The following is a 26,100-nucleotide window of genomic DNA, read 5'->3' as shown; positions in this document are numbered from 1 at the left end:
AGCTCTTTTACATCAGCTGCGGCCCGCAGAGAAGCATTTTCAGCTAAACTTACAGCAGGCCACGAGGAACCCTCTTAAGCATTACAACACCTTCCGTTCCACTTATGAGAAGTTTTAGAACCTAAAGAACTCAATAACCAGAAGTAGATGGTCAGAGTTTCACTAATATGCCGTTAATTCCCCATATCTTTGCTGATCTCCATCCAACATTTTCACGCCGCTCATGAACACAATATTCTCACGAGCTCAGAATGTATTCGAATGCAGTGGATTTAACGATGAACTGATTCGATTTTGTATTGCTCATCCTCCCAGATCAAAGCTCACTGGTCACTTATTCTGAAAGATGCCCAGATTCTCACAAGCTTTTTATTTTACTGATATTGAACTGCAGAATTTCCATCTTTGCATCACGTGACACATTTCATAAAGCATAAACCTAGTAATCGGTACATTTATTTGATTGAAATGTTCATGGAATGTATGTAGAATGTAAAATGTGTGGACAGTTGACTGCATGTATTAATGCTGAGCTTTTCCCCTGTGTAGGCGCTTCAGATCTGAGCCCTTTCCCCGGGCAGTTTGAGCGTCAGTTCCCCGGGTTCTCCTCCCTCACAGAGAGCCGCTTCTCCAGTCCCAGAATGCACTACCCGGCAACTTTCACCTACACGCCCACGCCCGTCACCTCCGGCATGTCTCTGGGCGGGGCCCACTATCACACCTACCTGCCTCCCCCTTACCCAGGCTCCACCCAGAGTCAGGGTGGCCACTTCCAGAGCAGCAGCACCCCCTACCTGTACTACGGCACGTCCTCGGGCTCGTACCAGTTCTCCATGGTGCCCGGCGGAGGGGACCGCTCGCCCAGTCGAATGTTGCCCCCGTGTACCAGCGCGTCAACGGGCACTGGGTCGCTGGTCAACCCCAGCCTGACCGGGCAGGCGGGGGACGGCGGAGGGGGCGTGGAGGGAGACGGTAGCCATAGCAACTCCCCAACTGTGCTCAATCCGGGAGGGAGGATGGACGAAGGAGTGTGGAGGCCGTATTGACAACGGGACCAATGGGGAGAAAGGACCAGTTGACCGTCTGGAAATGGACAGATAGACTCCAAATATGATGTCATGGTTTTCATAGCACAAACGTTGCTGAGGTTTTTCTCAGCCGTCCCTTTGTCATTATGTTACTGAACTTCCAACATACAATACTTTTGGGGTTTTTTTGGCGGAATATTTATGGACCACAGGGAACAGGACCTAAAACAAGAGAACGTTTGAATAAATGAATAAGCCCCATGGCTGAGACTTTGTAAACACAAAACGACATGAATGATTCAAGAACCTTCTAGAACAAAAGAATGTACGTTTATTGTACGTCTGAAAAGGGCTATTTACTGGTTTGTATGGTTATATATACAATTTAGATTTTTTACAGTTTTTTTACAGTTGATAACCAAAGCTCAAGTTGAGGCACTGAGTAGAAATATAGTCTATACAAGTTTAGCGGTATGGCCAAGTAGTTCGCCTTTTTTTATGGAACAATACGCTTTGACCATAAATTAATTATTTAAATTAAGTGTATGTGGGAAGTGGATCCTTGTGTTTCAGATGAAGTTCTAACTTATTATGCTCTAATGTAAGTGGCGTATCAGGAACTTGAGTGATAGAAATGTATTCTTGAGTATTTTTTTATAATATCTCTGCTCTCTATAAGCTTTTTTGTTAGCGTTTCAGTGCCTTTACAAACTGTAATAATCTGTCGAGTTGTCTAGTTTCCAGCAACTTAATGTTTCAGTATTTTCTTGGAGGCAATTTTGGATTTTATGTTGAAACGAATCCCATGAACGTTTTTTTCACTCCCCTAACAATATTTGTTCTGTTGGAATACGCACAGTCAACAAGGAATACTGGGAAGAATCCTAAGATTAAACTACAGTAGCACGTCTTACTTCAAAATTAGATAATAAAATCCATTTTTTTTTTATTATTTGAATATGACCAAAAAAATAAATAACTGCAAAAAACTGCCCTATGTTATGGGTTTAGCTCTGCATTTTCAGAAAAAAATGCAGTTCTGCAGCACTTAATGATGAGTAAAGGGTAAAAAGCAGCAACACCGCTGTGGTGTAACTATTTAAGAAGCATCTAAAAGTAAAAAAAAAAAAGATGCATTTCTTAAAATACAGATAGTGGGATTGGGGGGAAAAATCCCTTGCTATCTATTTATTCTGAATATTTATGCTATTTATGAACTATGCCACACGGTGATGTTTTCTCTGTTGTGTGTTTTAATGAAACTCTTGTGAAGCAAACTCCTCCTGGGTTTATTGTGTGCGATTACTGGAGGGCGCATTTGTTCCAGACCTGCTGCAACGTGTACGCATTCACAAATTTAATGCAGTTTGCGAAATGCAACACCGTCGCCGTATGTCGTACCGAATAAATCTGCATGTTTTTAAGCGTGGCTGCGTGCCATGGTAATCAGATTCGGTTGTGAGGGACCTGGTTCAAATAAAGCCCTTCCCTTATTCTCATTCCGTCAGCTATTTATCAATTCAGTCTTATCAAGATCTGTACCCCAACCAGCTCTTTTGCATTTATTTATTTTTATAATATTTGAAATGTTTTATTACGTTGTGTGAGGTACTTGTGTCAGCTTCTCCTTTTATTATTATTATTTTTAATGGGGGTCAAGCTGAGGCTTTGCTCATTCAGCAACCAGAGCAAAGCTGGATTATATATTAAAAAAAAATGTTTACAAAAGGTTTACAATGATGAGGAAACACCATCTCGCATGTATATGTTGTTGTCTTGTTTTATATATATATATATATATTTTTTTTTTTTTTTTTTTTTTGTGAAATTATGCTTATCAGTCGGGGCAGACAAGGCTGGGAGTTTTTTTTTTTTCTCAAGTTTTTTGCAAACAGCATTTTGTAGCATACTCTCGCTCCAGCTTCGCGTCTCTTGCACACACTGCACAAAAGGTGACATGTTTCTCATTTGTCTTCTTATCTTTTTTCATCTTGTTTTCCCAAGACTCGTGGATATGAAAATTGTTTTTTAAAGGGATTAGTGTCTTGACAACAGTGAGAGAAATTGGCATTTTGAACATTTTTTTTTTTTTTTAAGAATAGAATAATTAAAGAATAATTTTGCTACCATGTCTGTTCCTGTGTGTCATAATGCAACAAATCTAATACAATAATTTATTTAAATAATAATCACTTGTGCGATGTGTCCCAGTGGCCAGTTGTATAATTGTTGTCCTTTGACCCATAAGCTGTAATGGCTAATGGTCGGATTCACAGCCTGTTAACTACAGATGCTGCGAAATGGCCAATAGCGGGCGCGGCCTGCATCAATGTTCGCTTTCAAACGGGGGCCATCGCTGGCCGATATTTTGCTGGCCACAGCCACGTCTTTGTCTCAGTAGTGTAGACCAGGTCCTCGGAGCATGCAGCCTGTTTTACATTATTTCAAGACATAACACACATAATCAAGGGTTCTTTTTCTTTTTTGAGCCGCACCGGGAAAGTTCCTGGGATTTCCCTGAATATGGATTTGGGGGGGGGGGTTAAAAAAAAAAAAAAAAAAAGAAAAGTGGAACAGGTCTCAAATTTGCGTTCTTAGCATTCCGCCACATAACATATCTAGCAATTAGAATAATGAACGGGGGGAAAGGAATGAAACAAAAACAGCGGGAACAGACGCGCCGAATTCAAAAACAATCCGCTGAAATGGGAGCTCTATTATCACACAGAAATGTAAATACTGTCAAAAATTGGTCGGTGTTTGCGATGACCATGTGTGTTTTTGTTCAGGATAAAAAGGCGGGAGCACTGACACACATGGTGCGAATATATAAACACGCACACACACCACGCACATACCAGTCATCACCTCTGCAAAACACGGACCAAGACAAACTTGATTCTGGCAACCCGAACCCCATCAAATGAGACGCTTGACAGAAGTGCCGTCCGGCCTCCATTAGGGACCCTGCCTCTGCCCAGGAAAGCAAAAATGTCGTAATTTGCCAATCTCTGGTGCCATTTGGCACAAAGCTGTCTTGATAGGAGGTACAGTGAGGCCTGTTGTCCTTATTCAAGCCATGTTTCACTGACGCATGGTTTTCCTGTTTAGTTCGTCACTTAGCTCATTTAGACATGTCATGAAAAACTATTCTAAATTAATTAGAAATAGTCATTGACAAAGGAAGAACTGATGGTTTCTTTCACATTGCTGTGATTCAAAGTTTGGCGGAACTTGGGCATTCAATTTCATTTTGATGAGGTAGTTCTAATAATCAATGAAGCTTTTCAAGTGACAGACTTGCATAAGTCCTCACAGCATTTCATTGGAACTCAGCACCAACTGTGTCTGCTGCTACATTTATGGCTAATACAGCTGCCATAATCAATTAACCCAGACACTGGGGACGGTTCATGTGGTCGGTCCCAATGGAGAGGGTTGGGTCAGGAAGGGCATCAGGTGTAAAACTTTTGTCAAATCCTTGTGTGGCCAGCCTGACTAGTTGGTCCACTGTGGAGACAAAAATATATAATGTATTATATTTTATAATCAATTACAATATAAAGTGTGCATGGACAGAGCTTGGATGTTATTTTATTAGACAAAACAATTGTTTGCTATCAAAAAAATGACAATGACAATCATTTACTTCCCCGTCCATATTTATAGGAAGGATATTTCCTGATGTCACATTTAAATGTGCGCCCCCTGGTGAGCCACTGCAGTGAACTGTGACCTTCAGTCCACTCCCTGCACACTCGTGCTAGACACGTTCATGTGGGGCGTTCTCCCAGCTGAAGTCTTATCTCCGGGTGGTTGGTGTGGAGCTGGAGTGGACTAAAGAACAGGCCGCATCTGAGGGTAACTGATGTGGGATGGATTTCTTATTGCAGAACGTAGAGCGTGAACGAATGGAGCAGTGCATGGGCAGTGAGAGTGTGCAGAGAAAGTGGAATGAGATCAACCCTAGGAGGTAGGAAGCGGTTCAACTACATTTTTCATCTCCGCCACAGTAACTTCTGGAATTGATGGGGGCGCCTGCAAGGAACCAGAGGGAATCAGAGTGCAACAAACTCTGTATTCACTGCTGAACAGATAAGATCCTCTAATGCCGCCTTATAAGTTCATCTTGAATGGCATTTGGGGTGGAAATTTAAACTGTCACAGCCACGTCAATTAATGAGAATTCATCAATTGTGCTAAACCTTTTATCCAGCCACCACAGCCTTTCCACGCATCTCACAGAGAAGCAACATCTTTCCCGAGTTTCCCGATAGTAATAATGTTAAACATTGTATGCTTTATGTTTTCACCTTTTTCCTGCTACAGGGAACAGCACAGAAAGTGATTTTTTTGCGATGTTTAATGAAGCAATAGGTCTCTTGTCACACTCTGCAATATGATCCGTAATTTAATGTGGCTAAATGCCACCTTCAAAATTAAACTATTGTGGCAAATATCACTTGTGGCAAATAAAACACACATGCATACTGCTACCATCCACTAAAGTCCACAAAATGAAGAGACTGATAAGTTTAACTCAGCTTCTATTTGTTATGGAATAATAAATATTTTATCAGTACAGAAACTAAATGGAGCTTTGATATACAACGCAAACACATCTTGGAGATGTTATGGAGTTTCAACTGTGTTAACAAAAAAATATGTGATTTTGCATACATTTACAAATGAATGGGTCAACATGGTTTCGCTATCGGGGAATGATGACAGATTAGATAATGTCAGTACCGTGGACAGTTACCAAGCAAACAATGGCCTCTTTTGCTGTGTCTGTGCGTGATGCCAAAGGTTTCGGGTTATCCTCCAAAATTGTTAAAAGCCTACTTAATTCAATGAGCGTCTGAAATTCAGAACACATGAGGAGAGAGGGGTCTGCTTCTCTGCCAAATATTCATGCAAACCAGTCTTTTTTCCATAGGCTCGAGCCAGGCAATAAAATGTCAAATATTTGGACAGTGGGGTGAAGGGGATGGTTGTACCTTCAAAAATACCTGACCATATAGACCATCTACCAACTCGTCAAATAGATAGCTGCAATTTAGCTTCAAGTGCTAATTGGGGTCTAGTTAACTGTTAATCCTTCAAGTACTTGGTTTCTTCCATTTTTGATGAATGGCGTACAATCAGTGGGCAGGAATGTCTGTTTCGCCGGGGTGCCAGTTTCCTTGCCAGCTTGTTTTCACCGCTGCCCCGGGTCTGCTCCTGGTTTAAACAACTCCTCCTGCAAAACATCTCTACATATGTTGCTATATCAATGACAGATTTCATGCATTACGACTGGAAAGTTAAACCTTCTTGATTCCCAGGAGAGACGAGAAGTGATTTACAATCTGAATTAAAAAAAAAAAAAAACTTTATTTTGTTGATGGACTTAGACATGAGGGGGCCCTTTTATTTTGCTGATGACGCTTAAGTCCAGACATGGCAGGCTGGGTGTAAATGAGGGTACAGAAAGCAAATACAGGAGACAGAAAGTGGAACTAAATCACCCTAATTCTATCCTAAAGCAACGTGTTGTGTCGGAAAACAGTTGTAGCTGTCTTCCTCGTACACCGTTCCCTGTGTTCACACTGCACCCTCAAAAAGAATATACACTTTTTTTCTTTTACATTTTGTAAAACACACATTTAACCTTATGTTAGATTCACGCCGCATTTAAAAGTAGCTCTGTTAGTCGATAAAAATATTGAATTAATCACACATTTTGCAATTCATTAAATTGGAGTACAATTCTAAACCCCAAAACACAGTGAACCAGGTGTCACATGGTACTGTATGCATCAAAATATTTTCATCTGATTACGCCTGATTTCCACTCAGACTCATCTGTAAAAAAAAAAAAGGCGTGTTGCTCCCGGGGCTTTACTGTGGCAGCCGTGTAGCCATGTCACTTTCCATCACCGCTTATTCCTAATCAGGGTGGTGGCTGCCAGAGCCCATCCCAGGACTCACCTAGGGTGGTGCAGGCACAAACTATGCGTCATCTGAATTGGGCCTGAAACTCGTTCACTGTCCATCTCCATCTTTATGTAGGGATTGTCTCTGGCTAGGATGAATTTCATATTCGTACAGGGTGGTAGTAGCCGAGTGGGTAACACACTCGCCTATGAAGCAGAAGACCCAGGTTCAAATCCCGCTTACTACCATTGTGTCCCTGAGCAAAACACTTAACCCTAAGTTGCTCCAGGGGGGGGACTGTCCCTGTAACTACTGATTGTAAGTCGCTCTGGATAAGGGCGTCTGATAAATGCTGTAAATGTAAATGTAAACAAAATGTAGCTGCATAAAATCATCCATGTATAGTAATTCATCAAATGTTTCTACATTAATTGCAACTATTAAGACCTAATTTTTATAAAGCCTTATTTCCAGAATATGATGTTTAACACCTCCAGTCATGCAGTCCATTCACAAATTCAGCCATGGCTATAGCTAACCATGTTAGCAGTGCATTTCAGTTTAGTTTTTTTTCATCAAACTGACCCTTGACACTTGTTTTAGTGTCTGTGTGATCTAAAACCATTGATTTTATGCTTCATTTGAGCAAAAGTCTTTTAGGTTTTTAGGTTATTTGATTGGCCTATTTTATATTATTGGTGGTGTTTATTAGCCTATTTGCTACATTCGATGGTGACATTGATATGACAGTCTGAGATTCCCAAGACAGGGGAAAGGGATTACCACTGCCAAAAATATTTGTCCCTCTTACCATTATGACTGGCATTTAAATACACTTATGTAGACATTTTAACTAGTTTGAACTGGAAACAATTTTATACCTAATTTGAACATTATTTAACATTGACTGTTCAACACAGCACATGCACAGAATGTGACCAGGGATGGGTTCTGGTGGATTCTGGGTAGGCCATGAATCATTTAGATTTGATCTGGCCACCCACCTCCAGCTCCCAACCACGTGCTGTGATTCACCTAGATTGGTTATGGGATTGGATGGACAACCCCTTGGTTCGGGACATGTCCATTTCCAGTCCCAGCCACTCTGATTACACATCGGCAACAACAATGAGGAGACTGTGGTGCTGTATCTCACCATGACCCCTATCATCCTCTTGTACTGGGGTACCCTTGGCTGACCCTCCATCAGCCCCAGATACAGTTGTCCACCAGCACCTCCCTCTATTGGGGAAACCAGTGCTCCGCCCACCATGATGCCCGGTAACAACCACAAAATCGCCTCCATGACCCACCAAGAAACACCTATGACCAACCAAAGCCATGCCCATGGTCCCCCAAGGGGATTCAGATTGTTACAGTGACCTCATGGCAGTCTTTGATAAGGACAGGGCCACAGAGCTACCACCTCACAGGTTGTACAACCTGGCGATAGACCTCCTCCCTGGCTCCCTGGACCCCTCTACGCCCTCTCACTGCCAGAACAGCAAGCCATGCTGTTCTGTTCATAACTTTATCCCTTGCCAGTGGAATAATTTGCCCGGCCACATCTTTTTTTGTGAAGAAGAAAGACAGGGGCCTGAGGCCTACAATTTTCACCAAACTGGATCTGCGCAATGCTTACCACCTTGTCTGCAGACCAGCTTCACCACCTTAATACCTGATCGAGCTGTTTGGCCTCTCCTACTGTCCTGCAGCTTTTTTTTGTACCTCAGTGACATGAGTGACTTCTCATCAGGTCTACAAACCCACATAAAACCATGTCCGTACCATCCTTCACACAGAATCCTGCACTGCTCCACGGCCACGGAGCTCTCACCATTCGATGCAGCGATGGGACACCAACCTGTGTGGAACCCCAAAGACACTGCTGAAGGCCACATTCCAGCAGTAAATCTTCATCTGCGACAACTCTGGGCCAATGGGACACTGGTCCATCAGGACCATGCGCTTCGTGTTCCATCCCGGGAACCATGTATGAGTTTCCACATGTGGCTTACCCAGGCACTCGGAGTCCAAGAAACTTGAACCTTGACCCGTTCTGAGTCACGAGACGCATTAACCTCATGGCCTGGTCTCTGACGGTCTGTCCAGTGTTCCACATCTTGCGCAAGGCGCACATGTTGCCCTGGTTCTTACCCCTCCTTGGCCTCTGCCTCCTCGCCTCACCTACCCAGTCTCCTGGACATCTGCCGATGTTGGAACCAGGTGGAGTACTCGGTGGATTGAGAGAGTTAAGGTCTGAATGTGTGCTCCCGGGTTCCATACCGCAACATTCTCAAAATGAACTGATAATGAAAGGTTCCCCAAGATTTCAGACCTGTTATGAGTTCAAGACACGAATTCTCTTTTGTGTCTTATATGATTGTATGAATCTATGCTATCTACAAATATATGGGGAAATATGAAATGCGATCAGTTTGTTGAGCTGTTATGATGTAAATAGTTCAAATGTTCTGTAAAATGTTACACATTTATTTTGATCTTTCTTGACTATGAAGATGAGGTCCCACTGGATGACATGACCTGAAGTAGAAATCTGAAAGTGTGACTGATACACGGGTGAAGGCAACAGGTGAAGGAGGCCATTTTATGCTTTTCAGAGCCAGCCAATTTTTTTGACATCCAGACACTGCATTAACTGGCAAAAAGCTCAGCGCTCCCGCCAGACCTCCGTCTGTTAATGTCGTCAGCTTTGTGCTCAAGCCGCAGGCGTGCGCCCGTCGGATTGATAATCCCCATCAAACCCCACCGCAGATCACTCAAATAACAGACAGCGCGGCCCAGGCCAGTTTCCATACGGTGGTGCAGGGAGAATCCGATATTTTCTTCCTGTGTGGAGAACCTGGAACCTTCTGCCATGTACTTTGTCTTAATAAAAGCATATCCTGTTTTCAAGTCACAAAGCAGGATAGTGTCTCTGTCAGTCTTTTCCTCTTGTCTTTTGAAATGAAATATGGCGAAACTGCACTGATCGTCAGATTTGTTGCAGAGAACAGCACCACCTTCTGTCTTGAAAAGAGCAAAAGTCTCTCTTGCCCGTCACCACTGACCCCATTCTTAATACTCGAAGTCTGCGGCCAATTTATCATCCTTTCTCAGTGACAGTTTACCCTGAATTCAGCTGCACGGGTAGAAAGTTGTGGGTTTTTTTTTTACCCTGTACACATTAAAAAGGAGCCATTTACTCTTTTTTTTTCAAGGTAAGGTTTGAAGCTCAGTAGAAATGGAATTTCAAAAAGCTGTGTTTCTTCCATTCAGGTTAAAGCACATTCAGAGCAAAAATTGTAATTTGACAAAAGTGTGTGTCATTTTGTCTGCTGTTGCGGTTTTATCTTAATTGTCATGTTCAGTCTGCTGGAAGTAAAAAAAAAATCCTCTTTGAGGCCAGTGTTCAGTTCTAGTGTAGTACATGGCATTTATCTGTTTTTGCATTATAAAAAGGGATCATACGGATCGAAGAACAAACAGCAAAAGACACACACGCACTCCCTAAAAAAACACACACATGCACTACCGTGCGAGTCAAGCGTGCGCCAACACTGACGCGAACTGACATGATGACCGGAGAAATGGCCCATGCTGTGGCAGGCAGAGCCTTTACAGTAGGGTGCTGCCTACTGCAGGCCGGTGGCCCCCATTAGTCAAAGTTATGTGCTCCTTTAATGGCTTTTTTCAACACTGCAAATGGGAGTGAAAGGCTCTCGAACCAGCAGAGTCTGTAAAAACAGATTAAAGTTACCAGCACTGGCCCGCGTGAGACGTGTTTGACGTTAATGCCCCGCTGTATATTATCCTGTTTTAAGAAGGTTGGCTGTGGCCGACCGGATCCAAGGACGCCGATGTTTGGGAACCAGTTTGATTGTGAAACAGCGCGGCGCAGGTCTCGCCTCGTATTTTCTTACGTGTGTGGAAAAATATGGCAGACTCCATTTATTTTGTTCAACTGTTATTTCTGGAAGGCGCCTTTTTTGGGTAAATACCCATCGTCCCCTATTGTAAATCTGACAGGCCCAGATCTTTTAAGTGTGTCTCTTTTCAGGAAAAAAAAAAAAGGAGAGGCGGATTGGATGGCTGCTTTAGGTTTTTCCGCCCTAATGAGAGACCAGGGAAGAGGGTTCGCTTTTGATCCTTGGCTTCCAAAGCTGTGTTTAAATCTTTTAGCAGCTACCCCTCTCATGGGGATGTGGACAGCGGCGCAAGCCTGTTACACTGCGCGTGATGGATGGCGAAGAGGTAGCACTAACTCAAGACGCTCTCAGGGTCATGTCTGTGTTTATCTACTTCCACGATAGGATAATGCACCGACATATGTCTTCTTGTTAAAGCTTGAAAAACTGCTAAAGGGGGAAAATAATGCACATCACCTTGTGAAAATATTATTTTATTCGCAGTGGTTCGCGCAGGATGGTGCCTGCCTGGCGCCACGCTGTCACCACAGATCAAACCACAAGAGCATTTTGGTTCATGTTGACCAATCATGGATCTAGTACAGTGCACCTTCCCAACAAGGAGGCTACGGAGCAGTAAGGAGAAGACACTACAGAGCCCACTTTTCTTTGCACAGTTTTGCAACAAAAAGGATGCATCATTTTAAAAAATAAATAATTTCAATAGACAGAAATACTCTCATTTAAGCAATGAATCGACAGGATTAAAAGAATGTCATGCAAAGTGCTTATGGTAATGCACCTGTTTGGTATTTGTTCACCAGAGCATCCTCCTGAGGGCAACAAGACCTTCACATCATAGAAGCATTGGTCACTATTTTCAAACTAACACTAAGCGCAGGGCCAAGCGTGAGGCTTGTTCAGAAGAGTACGGTCAAAGGCGTCCACATGAGCGTTAATGATGTTTAAATCATGCAGAATGAGGAAGTAGCATGAATGCTACTTCCTCATTCTGCATGATATTGTAAAACTGTATACAAAAATGGCAGTTTTTCTTCTTCCTGATACAGACGGAGATGACACAGATGTCTACCTTTAACAGTTCAGAAATGTAAATTCCGAGGATGCCTTTGATCTTACAATAGAGAACAAGCAGTTAGAGCTCAATCTAATATACAATAATCACTTATCAATCAATTGCATGTGAATTTCCAAATGAAAAACATGTGGTGGGCAACGGGGAATGATCATACACGCCATTGTTTCTCTTCTTTTACATGTTGAGCAGAGGAGGTGAATATTTTTAATTTACAATACGAAGCTTATGTCACTTTCAGCTCGTCATGGACATAGATGTCATGGTAAGGAACATTAAACCAGACATTTGTTTTGGTGCATGTATATTTTTAAGAATATATGTAATTTTTTTGAGATGGTGAGAATTTAGAAAAAATTATTGTAGATGCGTTTTTTTCATGATTCTACTCCGGAAAAGGAACAGTTCAAAAACATATATTTAAAGACATTCATATCTATGCAACTGTAAGTTTACTTATTAACATTGGCCAATTCCAAGGCAAAACTTGTTCAGCCTGCACATTTCTCTAGATATAGTTTAACAAACTTCCAGGCAAAAGACTTGTTCTGGGCTTCGGTATGAAATTACACGTCATTGAAAAAGATCTGTTAGTTTAGTCACCACTTTCATTTTCTAAAGGAAACCATCATAAATGAAAACATAAATATATGTACTGTCGATGCCAACTAAAAGCCCTCATGTTATATAGAGCGAAAGTATTATCAATTTTAAATCAGTAATAAATCTAGTGCCATTCAATAAAGGTTGAAATGGCCACACTACACACACTATACTCTTTAACTGCCCGGCAACAGCGAAAGCGGACCTGGAAATAGAAATAAATAGTGGAAAGTGGTCATCATGCCCCTTTTGCAGAAAATAACATTTGGCTGTGTTTTCTTTTAAAGTGAAAAGAAAGAAACTGGGCTCAGCCCTTCAAACTCGCAATTTGATGAAACACTGATGATTTGAATTAAAGGCTTTTTTTCATCCCACTAGTTAAACCGTTCACCGTGGAGAAATCTGTGAAAGGGAAGACAAGGTGGAGGTTCGAAGGGTCACATTTTATAAGAGGAACAAAAGTGACTTGCAAAGTTCAATCTTGCACACAGAAAACTTCTCAATCATTAACCAGTGTAGGACAGAGGTGTGGATCATTGACAGCTCCCACTCCAGGCTCCAGCCCAGAGGAAGCGCATTTACTTGGCCAGCCGCTTGGCCACGTCCTGGTAGGCTATCTCAATCTCCGTGTCGGCAGGGCAGGTGTTGATGAACTCATCACGGCTGTAGGCACTGTTCAGGTAGCGCCACACGCCAGTCATCTCCTGGGGGATGTTGTAGTTTCGGTATTTCTTTGCCACGACCTGAAGACGGTAATAAAAAGGAGTGGAGATCAGGAGCCCATGAACACTGTATATGACTGCAGGCAGCGGTGGACAGTGAGCTAGTGAGGGGTTGTATATATGAATACGAACAGGACTAGGCGGGCTGGGCTATCTAGTGGCAGGATGCAGCATTATGTATTTAATCCACAGCCTCGATGGGAATGAATAAAATGCATTTACTGAATAAAGAGAAGCTGTGAATGGGATAGATAAAAAATGTATTACCTTTCCTCTTTTTTATTTTTTGGTTAATTGTTTTGGCAGACAAGTGAATCAGTCAGGTATTAGATGAAGATGGAATGTGTCCATATAAGGATGTATCTGCAGATACTTAAAATTATATAATATAATATATTGTAATATAATATAATATAATGTATGTTATGTTGTGTTTGGGTTTGATCTCATATCATAATAACATATCATTACATATATAATTTAATATATTTAAATGTAATATATTTAATAAATGTAATATATTTAATATAACATATATAATTTCCTGATATCAAGTTAATCCTAGATCCTAGGTAAGTCAATGTCATTGTGGGTTGTCTACTGGGACCTATGCTTCAACTGACAAGCATGATAAGCTTGTATCCACTAGATGGAGGCAAAGGGCTGTCTCGTTTAAACATTTCACTGAGCAGGATTAACAATGCATGCATGACCTGTCATGGCCACCAACACTTAGGTTTATAAGAGGCTTTGCTACATCAGCAGTGACAGCTGGATGACTGATGCCACTGTTTTTGTGTGGGTTTTATGGCACATGAATTATTGCCACGATAACCTTTATCTGCGCATGGGGGTGTGTGTCTGTTCGAGTGAAACTAGCCAGAGCTATAAACAATAAAGGTTTTATTCAAGCCAAAATTATACCTGCCATAAAAATGTTTATTTAAAAATATATTAGGGGTAAACAAGGTTTTATGAAACAGCAATATTAAAAAAGTAAATAACATTAATTGTTATTGTACTTAATAAAGTTCTTTGGGAAGTTAGGCCATCACATTAAGGCTACCCAGTGTGACATTATCCCACAGGGATCCTACAGCGATGCTCTAGGTAATATTATGTTTGTCCAGTATTAATTTGGATGTTATCTTGACACGTTCCACCTAACTAAAGATGACTGGTCACAGCTTCTTTCAGTAGGACATTGCACACTGCCACTCTAAAAAGGAGTTTTTGTGATTTTTGTGATTGGCATTTAGTAATAACGGGTGCATTGAATGGGATGGAAAAACTTGTCCAGACTTGAAATAACCCACATGACAAACAATTAATTTTGAGAGGTCAGATCTGATGTGAAGGACCTGGGCACTGCTCTACCTTTACTATATGGAGTTTGGGCAGCAGGTTGCAGTCTGCTAGGGTCAGCTCACTCCCATCCAGGAACCTTCGGGTGGAGCTCTTTTCCTCCTCCATGCTGTCTGCATCAATCTCGTCTGGAAGAGGGCTGTTGAGGTACTCATCTAGCTTCTTCAGAGCCTTGGTCAAGACTTTTTCTAGACCTGCAATAGACAGCAGAGAGCATCATCAAATAAATGCCTTTTCAAGATCATAACATCCATAAATAACACGTTATGCCGATAAAGCTTTCCCATCATCCTTTTTCCATGCATTCTTATTGACATTCCTTAAGTTATTTATATGCTGAAAATGTCTATACTGGCAATAAGTGCATAAGTGTGAACATACGAATGAAATGAAATACTGTGGGTGCAGAAGACTGTGATGCAATATATGCTCTTATACGCATTACAAAATTATAAATAATACAATACAGAAATTTTCAAATAAAATTTCATCTTCATTCACGTCTAGACAAACAACACTGATAGATGGCGCCAAATATAATGTTTTAATTTAATTTTAGATTTATTTGATCTAAAGGATGTTATTATCTTTATATGACCACAAAGACCAATAAGTAACGTTAGGGCATGCATTTTTATTTTTTCATTAGTTGTTCATCATCATAGGCAATCCTGATTATCAATAGCTGATCAGTCTCACCCTGCTTGTTGAACTTTAAGATTTGATTAATAAAACAATGCATGAGGGATAATGGTCGAGTGTGACAAACCTACCTGGGTTGCCCTCTGTCCTTGTGTTCTTGATGTAAGCGGAGAACTTTGCAAAAATGTCATTCCCTGCCATGTTGGATTCCCTGTGCTTTGCAGCCAATTTTGGATACCTGGGAAAAAATGCCCCTGACATTTACTGTGGCCCCAACCTGGGGTGTTCTGGGGTGTTAAGGTTCAGCTGTTGTCTAATATTTATAAAAATATGAAAGCTGGCGTAATATATGCAATGGCCTGATATAACATTTACAATACATATACAATGTCACTGAAACTCTATTAAAGATGCAGATGACGCACTTTGGGGGTGCCAGTGCTTCCTCCAGGAACTCCTCGATCTTGTTGATGTCGGTCCGGACCTCTCCATTGAAGGTGAGGAAGGGAGGATGAGTGCCTGGAGCCAAGTTATGAAGATCTGCTGGCTTCCTGTCCAAAGCAAAATAGTACTATTATTATTAATATTACTGTTACAGAAACTGATGCAATATACAGTACTGTATATTTTATGTGACTGAGCACACATTTGAGGTCGAAATTAAAAGCATATGTAGAAAGAGTTTTTTTTTTATTTCAGGTTTTTCTCATAATCTTCTCTGCATGGTCCCATATACTATATGTATTTATACAAGCAAAATAGTGTTTTTTAGAATAGTTAACTTTTTGAATATGTCAATGTAAATGTAAAGCACACTCATATCTGTACATGTTTAATGTTGTTCTTCTCTGAACTAATGTGGTCATTACACTTTAAATGGGCACCCTAACCTCAGTTAGAGCAGAGCATGCTCACACTCACCTCTTCAGGTCAACAGTGGTGACGTTGAAGACCACACCCTTGAGCCAAAGAATCATGAAGATTCGCTGGGAAAAGGGGCAGTTGCCAATGCTTTCTCCATCGCTCCCGGCCTAAATAACAACATGCACAACATACAAATGTGTCTCTAAATCCCCACTGAACTAGAACTTAAACACGAACACATCAAACAGACCAGATAACTGTTTCTTTTTTTTTATATCGGACCCTGCAGATGCTCCCTCCCAAGGCACAGTCCTTATGTTATGTCAATTGTAAAACCCTAAGAGGAAAACACATTACTGGTCACAATTGCAATGGAATAACACAAAAGGAGGAACAAAAACATCGGAAAGTACCCAGAAGGAAAATGTATATTTTCCCACTCTTATGTCAATCAAGTTGTCCACATGTTCTCCTTGACTGCCATCATTTCTTCTCTGATCTACGGCAAGCTACCAATAACTATAATACCACATATTTGCGTTGCTTCATGCTTCTGTGCCATGAACATATATGCGTAATTTAGAAATATATGTTAATATAATATTTAAATGGGAAAGAGAGCATCTGCTGCTAGATCAGTGGCTTTCGAACTTTTCACAATACCTACCTCCACCAAAAACATTTAGCTCTCCATGTATCACCATTTTGACAACATTAAAAAGAGTAGGATAATTCTATTTGACTAGGAGGCAGGTAATATTTTCTCCTGCCTGTCATAGTAAAGTGTTGGGTGCAGCCGGGGCCACAGCATGCACCACTCAGCCTGACAGCAGGGCTCTAATCATGGACGGGTGCCTCTGATTAGGTGTCCATGGATAGAGCCCGGTTATAAAGACTGACGCTGCTGCATTAACGTGGACTCTGATGTGCACTGGCAGTTCGCCTTTTGTGCTTTTTCAGTTTCCTGGCAATCGCCACACGCCTGAGCCATGTTGCTCGTTTTTGTTTGTTTTGGCCCTATTGCCGTTTTCCTTTGTTATTTCCAATGGAGAAGACAATGGACAAGAGCATTGAGTGTGGGTGGCAGCAAGGTTTGCTGGAGGACTGGCTGTTGGGTCGGGGCATTCTGCGACAAGGTTACGCGGTGATCCTAGTGGGGTTTTCTGTGGGTGAGTGGTTGGAGGGACAGCCAGGAGGACGAGATCAGCAGCAATGGAGATGCATGGGATGACGCCATGAGGTTCGCGCACCCCACTGTGTACACGCTGACCAGCGTGGACCTCTGCATGTCCTCGCCAACGCCCAAGTGTACTGGGAGAATGCAGACCCAGAAGGCGTCAGTGAAGACAAGGCTGACTGGTGGGTGAACGGCGCACTTCCTGCGTCATTTCCCACCACTTCCGGGTGTGTGAAGAGGTGAGCAGTGAGGAGGAGGAAGAAAGCAACGCTAGGGGAAGCTGGTGGAACTTGGCGATGGGGAGTCGCCAACCAGCAAATGCACTGTTGAGCCTGCCTCACTGGGAACTCATCCCTCCAGTTCCGGTCCTCGACTCCACACCCCTCTGCCCAGGCGTTCCACAGCAGGTCAGTAGCGCAGCAGCAGCGCCCCCATCAGCTGCAAGGAGCACCCGTTCTCCCAGGCAGCCACCGGTACCAGCTCCACGCACCATCTACAAGCATGCTGATGGAGCTGCCCGCTGCTGCCACCCTCCAACACACACCCCCAACCACCTGCAGAAACGCACCCAGCCCCCTACCTCCCATACCAGCACCACGGCGCCACCTGCCAGTGGCAGGTGTAAAGAAGCGGTCAGTGCCAAGTGAATGCTTGAGAGTCCTGCCTCCCGCTCTTCATACCCTGCCGCCAGGAGAGGTGACGGAGCCAGTGACAGCCATAGTGTTTGACACAGTGTGAGGATATTAAAAACACTGCATTTAAATACACAGCAGCCATGAGATTTACACAATAATCTGAGAATCTCCTGGCCAGTACCCCATTTTGAGAACTAAGGTAATTAACTATTTTATCTCTTCTTAGGTGGTTTGACCAGTTAAGCTTGTCAGGTTAGCACATTGACCATCATAAATTGATCCTTGGTAAAAACTATCTGGAATTGCAAATAAACGCACTGGTTTTGCTGGCTGTGGCAGAAAAGTCCAGTGTAAAACAGGTACCAGCATTGCCAACAGATTAGGTGGCTAAACCAGTTGACCTGTTAGTTGACCTACAACTGTTTATACATGTGTGCAGAACATAATCAAGCTGAATTAGCATTAAAATGTGCCATAACTGGTGACATTTAAAGAAGATAACAAATCAAATTTACACCAAATCACTTCAACCTAGGCAAATAACTGACATGCACAGTACACTAACAAATAATCTAGGTCATGTTTATGGCCATATTTATCACATAAATAATTAGTAATTCTTTTACAGTTTAGAGTTTTACAGTACATGTAATCATTAACTCATCTCTTCAATATGTCACGTTCCTGCTGGAGCTGCTGTAATGTTGGTCGTGTGAAAAACAAGAACTAGGTAACACGTTAAACGCATTTACAATCACACTAGTGCTATGGTACCGGATCAGGTTTCTGAAAATAGAAGCAGTACACCAGCTATGGAAAACTTACCCCAGGAGCCACTGCTGCCTTTCAATTATGCATGATGCTTCTATTAGAGGGTTCATTGGCCTTTGGCCCTATAGATTTTGGTCAGCCCCTTAAGTGGTTGGTACGACTTGTCATCACAGGCTATATCTTTATTTGAAAAAAGCTGAAACACCCTCTAGACAGGCTTAGTTAATCATATAAATGGATATACGTTGCAATCCAAACTGCGATGAAATTGAATCACGTATTAATGAAGGTTACAATTTCACAACACTGCCAATCCCCATGGCCAGAACAAAAAAAAAATTCAGAGAACAACAGGACCCTAAATACATATACTCCGTAGCGTACATTTAAATGACACAGTAAACCTATGTTCAGTCTCATGTGTCTATATAATGAAAGAATCACTATCTTTAAATAGGTTATATGTCCTCAAGTGAGGTACATGTGCTGGTTTAGGGTGTCCAGAACGACAATGTAGCTTGTGGCAATCAGCATGGCTTGTCCCATTTCAGAAATAATTACACACAAACAAAAAAGGTGGTAATTGTCTATTGTTATAGAAAACTATAAAGCAGTTCTATCTTGTTTTATCTAACTTTATGCATATCCCGAGGATGGGGGGTGGTAGTTCAAATCCCGCTTACTACCATTGTGTCCCTGAGCATGACACTTAACCCTAAGTTGCTCCAGGGGGGGACTGTCCCCTGAAACTACTGATTGTAAGTCGCTCTGGATAAGGGCGTCTGATAAATGCCGTAAATGTAAATGATGTAAATGGATGCCTTCGACTTTACACTAGTGACCAAGCCATATGCTCAATATGTAGCACAGCACTTAGTACAGACGTCCTTATCCAAAGCAACCTATGATCAGTAGTGACAGGGACAGTCCCCCCTGTGACACTCAAGGTTAAATGTCTTGCTCAGGGACTCAATGGTAGTAAGTGGGGTTTGAACCTGGGTCTTCTGCTTCATAGGCGAGTGTGTTACCCACTAGGCTAATACCACTCTCATCTCAATAGTTATAAGCAAAATGTTGTTGATGCCTAAAATACAAAAGTACAGGCCAAAAGTTTGGACACACCTTCTCATTCAATGTGTTTGCTTTATTTTCATGACCATTTACGTTGGTAGATTCTCATTGAAGGCATCAAAACTATGAATGAACACATGTGGAGTTATGTACTTAACAAAAAAAAGGTGAAATAACTGAAAACATGTTTTATATTCTAGTTTCTTTGCTCTGATTACTGCTTTGCACACTCTTGGCATTCTCTCGATGAGCTTCAAGAGGTCGTCACCTGAAATGCTTTTCCAACAGTCTTGAAGGAGTTCAATACCAGAGTGCCTTCACTCTGCAGTCCAGCTCACCCCAAACCATCTGGATTGGGTTCAGGTCCGGTGACTGTGGAGGCCAGGTCTCCACTTTTTGTTAAGTACACAACTCTACATGTGTTCATTCATAGTTTTGATGCCTTCAGCGAGAATCTACCAATGTAAATGGTTCCGAAAATAAAGAAAACACATTGAATGAGAAGGTGTGTCCAAACTTTTGGCCTGTACTGTATAATTCTAACACATTTATGAGGCTTTACTTCAAAATTACATGGTAAGGATCAAGCCCTAACATAATTGGGTGTCACAATACCAAGGAAGGGGAGGACCCAGGTGCAGGTTCTTTAACAAAAAACGTTTTATTGAAATACAGGACAAACAAACATATAGGAATCTGCTTTGGAAAAAGGAATGAGGAAACAGGCAAAGGAAAATCTCATTCACACGGGGAACACACACACTCACAGTATGTGAAAACTCCAACTTACAGTACACATACCGACTCCAGAGTCCGCCCCACTGACCAAACACACGACTCTCTTATAAGATGTGCATGCGTGGCTACACAGTGGCGGACAGAATGCCAGACCGGACCCGGGAACCCTGGTGCAGTTTCACGTTTAAAGGAGGGATAACAGGAGGGGCGGGGCACTGGGTGCAGCTCATGCTGGCCACCGCGGAGGATCGTTACATAGGGAAAACAAGGCCTCTAAAAATAATGAATTGCCATGCTCCTATAGGGAGTGTAATGAGTTTAATTAATGAGTGCAGGGAGGGTGAAATTATGTGGACGGCAGCACATCGTTCATAGGTGACAATGAGGCTTGCTTTCAACAGCCTCAGCACATCCCGAAATCACCTGCAGAAACCTCAGGGGAACCCACAGACCCACACCCTGCATCCATGTTCATTTCCATATCTGCCCATAAGCACTGCTTTCCATAACCAAGAGAGAAATTCGGCTAAAATAAGGGAGACTGGTCTCAGATCAGCGTAAAGGGCCCTCAACACCAAACACCTGACATCAACTTTTACATCAAATCATATTCAAAAAACGTGATGGACACATAAACTACAGGTATCACGCTCACAAAATCCTCTTTCAATCCAAGTACAAGGTGCAGCGGTAACTCTATCTCAACTATTGTGTTACGCGGGCTTTACAGACACAATAAAAAAGGTCCAAGCCACTGCGACGCGATGCGCACTGTAAATTCTTGTGCTCGGTTTTTATATTTGAGTTGTGAGCATTCCATGACATCTACCACAAGATGCGAAGAGCCTCTTACCTTGACAAACAGCTCAATGTCTGGATCCCTCCCCACGCTTGTGGAGGTTGGGTCAGCCATTGTCTCTCTAACTCAACCTTCCGCGCGAACAACTAAGACGAGTCCATCGGTGTGATGTCCAGAGTCTACATCTCCGTAAGGGTCAGCTGAGGATACGACCCTCTCTGATTCAGGCCTATATGCTCAAAGTTCTTGCCCATAAATATTCTTCACACCTCTCCCCCCCCCCCCCTCCCACCAACTATCTGTATTATGCAGGGGGAGCTGGCCCGTGCGATGTTAAAGCAAGCCCAAACGAGAGCCGGATCTAGTTCCCACTGACAGGGAGAGGGACTGGGTGTCAGGCTTTGCCAAGGGGAGGAGCTTGACTGCCCATCCATCCACACATGCAATAATCACCACAGCCACTGCTGTGGAAATGATGGACGACTGCAACAGGGCACTGGATTCGGCTCTTCAAGCGTGGCTTTGAAGCTTTCGCATTCACTGGAGTTTTTGTGCTGCAGATTATAATGATAATTTATTCATGAATGGTCGTACTTATTTGAATAAAAAAGTGCACAGTTTAATTTTGTTGATGACAAGTTGATCACCAAAGAACAGGTGAGCCCTATTTATACACAGACTGTAGCTGTCATAGGTTTCAGAGGGGACAGCTGCAATGTCACATGAAACACTACCACACAACACAATTCGTTTTACAGCTACAAAGGGTGATTACGGTGTCATTCCAGAAAACTGCTTCATTTATTCAGATCACTAGAACTATATAAAAAAAATAGCTGGTTGGTCTATGCCACCAGGAACGTCCAGTTTCCAGAGCATCTGGAACCTTCCACGGTCACACTGGCACCACAGAGAGGGTGGAGATGGCATGTGGAATATGAGGCCAGTGGTCACATGACTGAGTGGAGACAAATCTGACCATACACACACCAGTTTCACATGAAGCCAATGGAATTAATTAATATTTTTTACAAGGTTGGCAACATTTACATTGGAATTATGTAAATGAACATTTGCATGTATACCATTAATTTATGAGTATTATTAATAGATATGCATTAAGAAAGCATATCAGAAAAAAGTTGTTTAGTCCCTAACTGGGTTATAAATTGGGTTAGTCTATATTCCTGCATTTCTGATTGTCCAGTGACACCACTTGCCAATCTTTGAATAAACTTTTTCTTATTAAAATTGCATCTAAAAAACATGTAAAATGTAACATAAAAAAATGAACGCTCAAGCATTAAGATATGAGCATAGCACACCAGACAGGCATCGTGAACAGGCTAACGCAAGGCTCACTGCAGTCATGTCCCAGAAACCCTGTGTGGAGGAATGAGCCCCATGCATTTTTCAGCAGACGTTCACTCACACAGCACGTCACTGGCAGCCGAACACAGGTTATATTTGATCAACGGCGGAAACCCAGGAGGGGCACAAGATTCCTCTTTAAATTATTCATTATGTGGGTTTGGCCAGAATATGTCATTTATTTATTTTTTTTGTGAAAAAATTGTTTTTTTTCTTAATCAATTGGTTATGTTTTTGTATGTAATATGACATAAAAGCAAAAACCTACTCCTGAATAGAACATAGAACAATGTGTGGGGATACTTCAGTACAGTTTGATTCTTTATATGCTGCTTTTTGACATTTAAGGTCAAGGTTTAGAATGTATCCCTCAGCTGAGATATCTCCCAGTGGGTCATCCGTTGGTCACAGAATTGATTACACACTGTAGGTGTGTAGTACACCATGGTTAAAAAGTGCTTCCTGTTGTGGACTGATTGATTTGATGAGAGTTTACATTATATTCACTCTACAGCTGAATGCATGTGGTTCCAGAATTTTCTTCTGGTGACCATTGAGTTTTATGAATCATCGCTTTGTTAAAAGATAAGGCTTATGGAAAAGTCTGATGATATGAGACTATCTTAATAACACTGCAATAATGTCAATCATTATTGTCGTCAGCAGCAGACAGATGCTATCAGAATAAGATCTGAATCATCAAAAAATTTGGTCTGACCATCATTTTTATAACTTCTATGAATGCTTAGCAGAGCTCCAATCACTGCACGTCACTTAACATGGGCACTGTTTGAAACTTAATGTCGTTTCGGAGTTCATTAATGAATAAACACTTCAAATCAGACAGGATTGCATACTTCCGTTCCCTCCTTCTTGTGGTGCCGCTTTGCTTTCAGCATCCACTTTTTTTCCCCATGATTCTGCAAATCTAAGTTAATGATTAGATGGACTTAGATGGTCCTGTGCACCAGCACGCCTTAGAACTGCAGACTGCAACTGGGGTGTGCTATAAAAATGAGACAAATACATGACAGATATGCCAGATTGATCTGCTTTTCTTATCTTAAGTCATCACACACCTTTCTGAGCCATCACCATCACTAACAACGCATCGATTTATGGATACCTGGGGAAATCTTTTTAGCTCTTAAAATCCCAATATGCCGTCCTTCTACATTTATTTCCATTTATGGCATTCATCAGATGCCCTTATCCAGAGTGAGTTACATCCAGTAGTGACAGTCCCACTGGAGACACTCAGGGTCAAGTGTCTTGCTCAGGGACACAATGGTAGTAGGTTGGATTTAAACCTGGTTCATGGGCAAGTGTGTTGCCTACCAGGCTACTATCACCTCTTGTGCTATATAATGTTAATGCATAGTTTTATAGTTTTATCCACTGAAAAAGGCATGATTTAGTTTGATTAGAGTGCAATTGATTTATAGCCACATTTAAAATGAATAAAAGTTGCCCTCTGAGTTATTAAACTAATGGTAATTGCAGATTGGGTCCTTGTGGACCAAATCTTCATGTCTTAAAGCACTTATAAAAGCTAAAAGCAAATGGCTAAAAGCATATTTCAAATTCTGGAAATGTAAAAGTAAATTTCACACTGTTTGGCCACAAAAGGCTACAATGCAAATGTCAAAATTCTTGGAATTAGAAGGCTAAAAGGCTCCTCTCTACTCTGCTAAATACAGATGCATGTGCTGTAAAATAAATTCAATTGCAAAACCGTGTGTAATTCATTGTTATAGAGTAGTGTACGTAGTATTTTGCATTATTAGTTAATTGGTGTTAGTTGCACCAGTTGCAGAATAGGACATGCACATCACTGACACTGAAAACTTGTTTTAAGTAACCGATCAGACATTAAGACATTAATTGCTGATGATGCATCACTGATGACATGCCCCGCCATGTCCGCCCTCTGTGACGTGAGAGAGATTTGAGATTGCGGTTAAACTTGAAGGACGAATGGCTAACTTTACTATTGTATTGACATCATTTTGATGATGTCTTGCATATTTCAGGTTCATAAATTGCAAGAGTGCCTAACTTAGGCCGATAGTCAATAAGTTATAGACAGCGTAATCATTACCTTGAAACCTGACTGACCTTCAGACTTAGAGGTTATAGGTTGTTCAGTGAACTTATTCATGATTGCCAAGGTAATTTCCCTCATGCATGAGAGATGATAATGAATTTATTATAAAGCAATAAGCGATAATAAAACTTACCTTGACAAAGAGCGAGATTTCAGGCTGGTTTGGATCAGAGGGCTTTTTATTTTGCTCAACGCTGTTATCAACAGTTTTGAGTCCATAGTTCACGATTTCTTCTGGCTCTGGGGACATCTCGGGTCTTGTGTAAGCCATGAGCATGCCATCCTCCACGTTGTCTTCACACATCTGCATTGGATGGGCCAGGTCGTCACACGGGTCTCCATGTTCCGACGAGGATGTGGAGGAGTGTCTTGAAACTGAAGTGACTTCAGCCTCATTTGTAGATTGATGAGTTGTGGTTCCTTCAGCAGGACTTTCAATTTTTTTCTTCCGCTTTTCGTTTGGTTCCACCTCACTGTCACTCGATGAATGTGCATCGGTGCCTTTCTCGTTTTGGCCCGATTCTCTTGTGTCCATGTAGTCTGGCGACGATCGGTCGTTTTTGTCTTGAGCAGCATGAACTTCAACATGACTGTAAATTGGCTCCGTCTTCACTTCATCTTCCTTTGTTGTCTCCTTTGTGGGAGCCACGTTCTCATACTTTATTTCAGTGACGTCGGTTGGTTCCTCGTACACGTTGTCCTCGACTGAGTTTTCATAAATGCTCTCCATTGTGCGGCGTGGGAGCTGAGTCTTGCTGCGGGCTGTGAAGGGGCTGGACTGGTGCTGGACTGGCTCTGCTGCACCTTCTGATGAGGAGGGTGGGCAGGTTGCGCTGATAGCAACTGAATGGACTTTGGACAGGGGTTTGACGTTTAAACGAAGGGGAGGAAACTACTGGAGTACCATGAACTCATGTTAAATACCATGAAAAATCATGGTAAAAATTCTTAATAGAATTTTTAAAAGCTAGAAAAAATAACAAATCAAGTTGCCCTGTTGACTATTATAATATAAATGATGATTGCTGAATGTTTTATTGATTGATCATAATTAATGTTGTAATAATTATTTGAGATACAAAACCTCTTTCAGTTGTTCACAGTCACCTATAGCTACTGGTGCACCTCCTGCAGCACCCATCATCCACACTTAATATGCCAAACCTTGTGGCAAACGCCACATATAGCATTTTACTATACTTTACACTGGTTAGTCTGTCTATTAACAGTGTCCCAAGTACAGGAACAGAAGTACTTTATTTTAAATAATAAAACAATTATTAT

The 26,100-nt window shown here is 41.8% G+C and overlaps 2 protein-coding genes across 4 annotated transcripts in view; one reads left to right on the top strand and one right to left on the bottom strand.

The window, feature by feature from the left end:
* runx2b (RUNX family transcription factor 2b) overlaps positions 1 to 2,969 on the top strand; it is a 37,753-nt gene extending 34,784 nt beyond the window's left edge. For both annotated transcript variants that reach the window (XM_028953073.1, XM_028953074.1), the window contains exon 8: positions 550 to 2,969. In XM_028953073.1, the coding sequence (XP_028808906.1) occupies positions 550 to 1,046 (497 nt within the window). In that variant the 3' untranslated portion in view covers positions 1,047 to 2,969. The remainder of the gene's footprint in view (positions 1 to 549) is intronic.
* A 10,007-nt stretch (positions 2,970 to 12,976) lies between these two features.
* Positions 12,977 to 25,626, bottom strand: clic5b (chloride intracellular channel 5b). Of its 2 annotated transcripts, none has more exons than XM_028953474.1 (6): positions 24,950 to 25,626; positions 16,205 to 16,314; positions 15,709 to 15,834; positions 15,415 to 15,521; positions 14,654 to 14,835; positions 12,977 to 13,297 (listed from the first exon to the last, which is right to left on the bottom strand). In XM_028953474.1, exons 1-6 carry the CDS (start codon positions 25,544 to 25,546, stop codon positions 13,133 to 13,135), a joined length of 1,287 nt encoding a protein of 428 aa, XP_028809307.1. In that variant the 5' UTR covers positions 25,547 to 25,626; the 3' UTR covers positions 12,977 to 13,132. The 2 variants fall into 2 exon arrangements, with proteins under 2 accessions (XP_028809307.1, XP_028809308.1); XM_028953475.1 differs by lacking the exon at positions 24,950 to 25,626 and adding an exon at positions 21,393 to 21,641.
* Positions 25,627 to 26,100: the final 474 nt, after the last annotated feature.

Source organism: Denticeps clupeoides, chromosome 14 (genome assembly GCF_900700375.1).
Source record: "Denticeps clupeoides chromosome 14, fDenClu1.1, whole genome shotgun sequence".
In the NCBI taxonomy this organism is placed as follows: domain Eukaryota; kingdom Metazoa; phylum Chordata; class Actinopteri; order Clupeiformes; family Denticipitidae; genus Denticeps; species Denticeps clupeoides.
Note: the sequence above shows the minus strand (reverse complement) of the source record. Positions and strands in the feature narration are given on the sequence as shown.

What these genes read in the sequence shown, in the direction of transcription:
- clic5b (XM_028953474.1), bottom strand. Translation starts at nt 25,546, where the DNA reads ATGGAGAGCATTTATGAAAACTCAGTCGAGGACAACGTGTACGAGGAA. An exon ending in ACCACTGTTGACCTGAAGAG is followed by an intron (nt 15,835 to 16,204) that starts GTGAGTGTGAGC and finishes TGCTTTGGACAG; the next exon opens with GAAGCCAGCAGATCTTCATA. An exon ending in GAAGCACTGGCACCCCCAAA is followed by an intron (nt 15,522 to 15,708) that starts GTGCGTCATCTG and finishes ATTTTTTCCCAG; the next exon opens with GTATCCAAAATTGGCTGCAA.